General features: G+C 38.0%; 1 protein-coding gene across 1 annotated transcript; it reads right to left on the bottom strand.

Moving 5' to 3' along the window:
• Positions 1-2,846: 2,846 nt before the first annotated feature.
• Positions 2,847-4,232, bottom strand: LOC108723449 (zinc finger MYM-type protein 1-like). Its single transcript, XM_018449230.1, has one exon. It carries the CDS (start codon positions 4,230-4,232, stop codon positions 2,847-2,849), a length of 1,386 nt encoding a protein of 461 aa, XP_018304732.1.
• Positions 4,233-7,958: the final 3,726 nt, after the last annotated feature.

The raw sequence follows: 7,958 nt of genomic DNA, 5'->3' as shown, positions 1-7,958 counted from the left end.
CCACCGCAACCGTTGCATCTTCCCCTTGCCATTCGAACCTCTTTAAGCCCTGGACCGCAAATTTCCGACGAGCTACGTCCGAGCATAAAGTTAGGTTGTTACATCGTTATCTTGAAGAATTGCTCGAATCAATAAGCGAAATCGGCTACTACGCATTCTCCAACAATCGTGACGTTATACCACCCAACGAGGCGCTTCCCAATTCGATATTCGTATTCGACGATGTGATCTGTGACAAGCAGAACACTATCAGGGAATACTTCGCTATAGGTTGACACGCGAACATCGATCGTTTCTATCTTTGTCAAACATATGCAAAAATACCAAAACATTTGATACGCGACAATGCGAATCTTTTGATTCTGTTCAAACAGGATGGTACCAACCTAAAACACATCTATAACGATCACGTGAACACCGATATGCCGTACGAGAAATTTTGCGCGCTGTGTCACCTATGTTGGCAACGTAAACATGGTTTCGTGGTGATAGACAAGGATAGCGCATTGCGTAACGGTAGATACGATACAGACGAGAATTTGACGATTTCACCGTACTGTAAAATGAGCAGTGTTTCTTCGACGTTACAGTGAGATGGACAGTACGAAAAGCATTGTCGAACGGGAGAGAACGGCGAAACTAATCGCAAAGACGCGCGCGTCGATTCGTAAGAAACACAGAGAATTAAAGACCGGTATGATGGAGAATGAGATGGCGTTGGAAAAACGATCGTGGAACCGTTGAAACAAATCGTTGAAAACACCGAACGAGATAAATCAACCGGTATTATTAAGAAGAAGCGAAAAAATAAACGTGAGCATGACGACGACGACGACGACGACGAAATTTCCACACAGATTACACCGCAGCGTCCTCCATGGAACAAACGAACAAAACAATTGAACATCATGTCGATGGTCCATTCCACGCCGATAGAATCGCAACAATTATCCCCGCAGGATGAGGAAGTCTTCATCGGTGATGATCCATCACTTGAAACGTCTGTCAGACAGGTTCTAAAGACACCGTAAGGTCGCGAGAGGTTGCACAGCCAGTTAGGACGGTTGGGACAAATATACGTGAATGCTCTCCTTAGTGGTGATAAAAAGAACGAAATTGATCACGTATTCGGTGTTTATTTCGATGAAAACGGTACGATGCTGGGTGATAAAAAATTCGACGTAGATTCGGGCGACACCATAATCGTAGACGTGGTAAAATACAAAGGTACATCGGGCCTGTAAGAGTTAATCTTCAAGAGAATTCTCGACGATGCTATCTACACCGAGAAGAATAAAGAAACGTATAAAAGTATATTGCTGACAACGAATGCGTACAGACGTCGTCATAACGTTGAAATGCCTGTTAAAAGTAACAAGGGACACAAATACAAACACATCATCGGTCCGCTCGTGGCTGCTCACAGATGTAGGTGCTCACAGAACCGGTAGTACGAGTACAGGTTCGGGTGTACCATCCACTATGAGATTAAATGATAACAAAATAGATTACGTTCATTGGGACGATCCTAACGAACTGGTAGATCGACTTCAGTTGCTCGATGCTTCTCGTCAAGCAGGCAACAACGCTCACGATAACGAGATATTGTCGATACTTGAAGAACTTCGCGAAGCTGGGTTGATTATAAATTGAATCGTTGCGACGAAAACTGCGACAGTAGTCAAATTCGTGCGAGCTCGATATGATGTCTGTGAATAAATTTGGTATGCCTATGAGGAGAGATGATATCGACGAAATCGAAAGGTCGCGATCGTCGATCGAATCTTTACGGAATTACATACACGACAGTGGGCTCTGTCTGAATCAGGATCACTACGACGCGAAGGAACGAAAAATAAAACACGTAGCCGCACCGGAGTTTGACACCGACGTGGTAAACTGACAGTGCCGGCTCTAGTTAATGCGGGGCTGGGTGCATAAAAATGCGGGACTGATTCTTGAAAATGAAATAATTTATTTTAAATCATAATTATTTCAAATATATAAAATAAATATAAAATAACATAAAATAAAATAAACTTGAAAGTTTAATGTTTTATAATAAAATTTGTAATAAAATCTTTGATAATAAAACCTTTGAAGATAAAATAATCTTAAAAACAAATTTTTCTCGCTTTTGCTGAAGCAAAGTTTGTTAATCACATTGGAAAATATTAACATCATCGCTAGTCTTCATTGATTCAAGAATCAGTCCCACTAGTCTTTCTTGCGATGTATTTGAGCGTAAGTAGTTTTTTATCAGTTTTAATTTTGAGAAGCTCCTTTCAGCATTAGCAATTGTTACTGGTAGAGTTAATAAAATTCTAATCGCAATATAAATATTTGGATAGATTAGATTTAGTTTTAATTCAATCAGGTATTTCAGTATATCTAAAAGACTTTGATTGTTTTCTGGAACTACTTGAATAAAAGATAGCAATTCTTCAAATAGATCTGTTCCATCTATATTAGAAATCTATCCATCTTGTAAAAGAATATGGAAGTTATTGTAGTTTTTTAACAAGTCTTCTTTAGATAAATTTTTTATTTTTTTGAAATTATAGAGAAATCCAAAGTTATTCCTGAGATCTTCGTACAGCTTAAAACGTTCCTTAAATGATTCAATGGCTTGGTCGGTAACGAGGAGAAAATATTCTATGCGGAATTGTTCTTCATTTTTTATTGACTCATCGACGCTTTCATAATCAAATTGTCGTTTTGATCTAGCAACTCGTCTTTGAGGGAAATGAGGAATTATATTATTTTCTTCTGCAATAACTTTCGCAGTTCTCATACACTCGTGATATCCATTTTCTCTAAAAGTTGATAATTCTTTGAGTAGATTATTAAGAAATGATATAGCCACATCCATTTGCATATCCTTTAAAAGTTGATAATTCTTTGAGTAGATTATCAGGAAATGATATAGCCACAACCATTTGCATATCCGTTTGCTGAAGTATTTTACTTACTCTGTTAACTTTTACAAGTAATTCATACCATATAATAGTTGATAATATGAATGGAAAAGATTGAATTTCTTTCAATAAAGAAGTAGCTTCGCTATAAGTTTTCGCATCTTTAGGTTCGGTTAAAATTTCTTCAAATATTTGTACAAACTCTTTGATTTGGAACCGTACAGCTTTTACACTTTCTACGCGGCATTCCCATCGAGTAGTGTTTTTCCCAGATAGTGTTTTTGGTGTAAGTTTTAAATGTTTCTTAGCTATATCATATCTATAGTTAGAAGCTGACAAAAATGTGTAAAGTCGTTGAATTACACCAAAAAATGTAACAGCCTTCGGAGAAACGTTAGCAATATCTGCCAACACGAGATTTAAATTATGACAGCCACATGGTGTAAAAAAAGTTTTTCGGTTCTCTCGTAAAAGTTGGGCTTGCACACCGGATTTGAATCCTTTCATGTTTGCTCCATTATCATATCCTTGTCCCCTGCAGTTTGTAAAATCAAGTCCACAGTCATTCAGATGTTGTTTTAGAGTTGTAGCCAATCCTAATCCGCTAGTATCTTTAGCCACCAAAAACCCAGTAAAACTTTCACATATTTGTATTTCACCGTTGTGTATATAAATATATCGTATGATGCAGGAAAGTTGCTCCTCATGAGAAGTGTCTGGGGTGCAATCCAAAATAACAGAAAAATACTTAGCAGCTTTTATTCGATCGATCAGAGTATTTCTAATTCGATTAGCCATCAGAGATATAAGTTCGTTTTGTATATCTTTGCTTAAATAGGTAACTCCATGTCTTGCTACTTTAACATAACTTACATGTTCCATTAGGATAGAATCATACCGAGCCAGTTCTACAAGGCCTAAAAAATTCCCATTATTTGGTGTATTCAGCAAATCAGATGAACCTCTTAATGCCATATTATGTTCGGCTAGATATTGAATAATGGCTATTAGTCTTTCCAAAATATTTCTCCATTTCTGTTTTTCCTTAATATAAAGTTTTTCAGACAAATGAATAACATTAGAATGATTTATAGCTCTAAAACGAGCTTCAGTCCATGTATCCATTGCTTTAAAGTGTGTTTTGGATACTTCGTGTCGTTTTAATTTCTCGGATGTATGCTGCCAATCATTAAATCCATGTGTTTCAAGCTGGCCTGATCCACTTTCAAATAATTTGCAGGGAAAACAGAAGATAACATTTTTCTCCTTTGAATACACTAACCATTGTCTATCAATTACCTCACCATTGCTCATTTTCCTTGTGTAATATACTTCCGAAAAGTTTCTATTTTTATGATCTTTTGGAAAATAATTCAAACAAATTTTAGGGGGTACTTTTTCCATTAAAAAATTTTTTTCAGCTACCGTGAGATTTACTGGCCATGTGGCTATATCCTCAAGTTTTTGATATTCATCTATGTATTCAGTTAATATTTTTTCTTCCTTTCCTGCAAACATTATTCTGCAAAAATTTTTTTTAAATTAATTAAAATTCAAAGACTACGAGCCAAAAATATTTAATCAACAAAAAAACATTTGAACATTAAACAAACGTTTCGACCTCTATTGGGCCATTATCAATATTAAAAACTTTATATAAAAACTATAACTTTATTTATAATTATTTTAAATTATTTTAAATTACTTTTGTTTTTAGTGTAGTAACACTTACATTATTGTTATCTGTATATTTTAGAAGTTCATCATTTTGCAAATGTGTACCAGATGTTTCTTGAGTAGGCTTGTTTTCTTCTGTATTAATATTATCTCTTTTCAGAAATTTATGCATGGATCCTTTTTGACTATTAATAAATTCTTCTTGAGCTTTGCGTTTCCTCTCCTTTTCTGCGCCACTTACGTATTTTCTTCCAATATCTCTTTCTCTCATGATGATCTTATCCTTAGTTGTTCTTATAAACAATATTGAATCTTTTTCTTCTGTTTAAAATAGACTATTTTAAATAGTATTTACTTTTTCTACAAACTACAATCATTACTCATCGTATATCACAACCATATATTTAATATTACATATTAGATACATTCAGAACAACCGCTCACTAAGCGCTCAGTCAGTGAGCTCTTTCATCTGATTGGCATATTCAGTTGTCATTGTTGACATTCGGTCTGTTTTCTGTTCCTGCACTAGACTGCATTAAGGTGCATTCACATGCAACCGTCAAGCGTCAAGCAGCGGAAGCAGCAACCAATTAGCGAGGCGATATGAGTAGTGGCGTAAAAAATATTTATTTCGCCACTGGACGGCAAAGCGTCGGAAACAGTGTAAATTCGCTCCCACTTATGGCTCCTATACACTGGACGCGGAAACGCTTGCCGCGCGTTCCTAACCAATAGGTCTTTCCTTTATTCCTGCACTGTCTGAACTGGTGCACACGGTGCAGGAATAAAGAACAGATTTAATCTTATCCGCACGTGTGGAAGTGAGAGATCCAGAGAGATCTAACTATTTTCTATCTCGTCATGTCGTTACAATAAGTAAAACGCGGGGCTGATCAAAACGCGGGGCCGCGTGCGCTGCACCGTCGCACATAGTCTAAAGCCGGCCCTGGTAAACAAAAGCTACATCGAACGCAGGCTTCGAAATTTGTGGAACGAAATCGAGGAATCATTTAGAACGATAAGGAAAGATACGCAGAAAGACATCTCGAAAGTGCGCAACGATGTGGAGAAAATACGAAGAAACGTGAAAGAAATAGCGAAAAGCGTGACGAAGGTGTCCGCTGCTATCACACGTCTGAATGGAAATGTAACCGATCTGTACCTACAAATGAAAAATGTAATGACGAATGAAACGTTAGAGAAATCATTCAAAACGACAGGGAGAGATATGATCGTATGCGCACTTCAAGATACGCAGGAAGACATTTCGAAAATGCATAGCGATGTGGAGAATGTGCAAAACAACGTGAAAGAAGTCTCGAAAAGTGTAAGCACGCTATCGACGAAAGTGTCTAATGAGATTTTGCATCTGACTTAAGGTGTAACCGATCTGCATCTACAAATGGATAATATGGTGACGAATGAGACGTTAGAGAAATCGTTGAAGACGACGGGGAACGACATGATTGCGCGCGCGCTTCAAGGTGTGGTGACGACTAAAGAGTTGGAAAAAACAGTGCCGGACATGATTGAGAAATCATTGAAGACGACGGGGAACCATATGATTGCGCGCACGCTTCAAGGTGTGGTGACGACTAAAGAGTTGGAAAAAACAGTGCCGGACATGATTGAGAAATCATTGAAGACGACGGGGAACGACATGATTGCGCGCGCGCTTCAAGATACGGAGGAGGACATCTCGAAATTGTGGAACAATGTGGAAGAACTCTTTAAAAGTATAAGCTCGCTATCGGATGAGGTATTTAAACTCAGCTCGAATAAGTTAAACTCAAAAAAGGTATCTAGGGATGAACTGTAGAAAGATAGGAAGGTTTAAAAGATGTGCGCACAAGCTTCTCCCTGTCATAATAGAGAGAGAGATGAATGTCGAGAAACGAAAACTCGTGGAAGAACTCTACGCACTCGGGCGAAGAAATTTTCCACATCGTCGCGTTATGGTACGCGGTCGCGACGATTTGTGGCAGGCTGACGTAGTCGAGATGCGTTCTTACGCACGATTCAACAAAGGTTACAATTACATTTTAACAGTTATCGATGTTTTGAGTAAATACGCATGGGCACTACCATTCAAGAGCAAGAACGGAAGGGACGTAGCCGCAGCGTTATCTAAAATATTTCGCGAAGATGAACGATACCCGCGAAACCTGTAGACGGATCAAGGAAAGGAATTTTACAACTCCACTGTGCAAAAAATTGTGCAGAGGCGCAACATAAATCACTATTCGACGTACTCGGTAATGAAAGCGTCGGTAGTGGAACGATTCAATCGCACACTCAAGAATAACATGTGGAAACTATTTACGTTAAACGGCTCGTACAGATGGATCAATGAGTTACCGCCTCTTATCAACGGTATACAGTCACGTAAAAATTGCCGCCCCAACGAAATTCAAAACAAGTGATTCAGTACGTATTAATAAATTCAAAACAATTTTTGAAAAAGGCTACACACCTAATTGATCCACCGAGGTTTTCTACATCGTTAAAATACGACATACGAATCCAGCAAAGTATCACTTAAAAGATTATCAAGGAAAACCAATAGCTGGTGGATTTTACGAACACGAATTACAACGAATCTCCAATTCTGACGTTTATCTCGTGGAAAAAATACTACACAAACGAGGAAATAAAGTGTACGTGAAATGGTTGGGAATGAACAGTTCGCATAATTCTTGGATAGATAAAACGAATGTATTGTAAATTTTGTTTTTATTATAAGTTTTTATTATAATAAAAAGATGTGTCACACACATTACAACGGTACTTTATAATGTCCCCAAGGTAGAGTAGTGACCGAATCGGGTACAACGTACCGCTTATCGTCATACGGACTGAGAGCGAGTTTCAATTCAGACACCGTGTAGACCTCGTGCAATGTCGATCGTATGCACGACTGCCGTCTCAGCTGTTCCATTATGTCATTCAAACACCGCATGTAATCGTCGAAAGTGATCGTTTTCGCGACTACGTTTTTCTTAACACCCTTTATTCTCTTCGTATCGCTCCTTCCGATCACTCTCAATGCGTACATCTTCGCTCTGAGTCCTACTTCCGTCGTAATCGCACCGTTATTTTCATCTTTCATCAAACCGGGTATTTTGGTATTAACGCTTGGAATCGCTCGTGTCGAATCTCGCGATATCACGCTTGATGTTCTCGTATATGTTTTCACACTCCCAAAGATATATCAAGCTGTCAGTATCCGTGTACATGATGTTACACTTATCGCGATACAACGGCATTGTGTAAGTGAAATTCATACAGACGCATCTTGGATATTTCGAGAATGCATATACCTACATATATCGGTTTGTTCAATTTTACCTCGAGTTTGCG

Source organism: Mycetomoellerius zeteki, unplaced genomic scaffold (assembly GCF_001594055.1).
Source record: "Mycetomoellerius zeteki isolate Tzet28-1 unplaced genomic scaffold, Tzet1.0 scaffold24, whole genome shotgun sequence".
Taxonomy (NCBI): Eukaryota; Metazoa; Arthropoda; class Insecta; order Hymenoptera; family Formicidae; genus Mycetomoellerius; species Mycetomoellerius zeteki.
Note: the sequence above shows the minus strand (reverse complement) of the source record. Positions and strands in the feature narration are given on the sequence as shown.

Bases quoted from the DNA above. Each gene is read 5' to 3' on its own strand.
- LOC108723449 (XM_018449230.1), bottom strand. From the start codon at position 4,232: ATGAGCAATGGTGAGGTAATTGATAGACAATGGTTAGTGTATTCAAAG.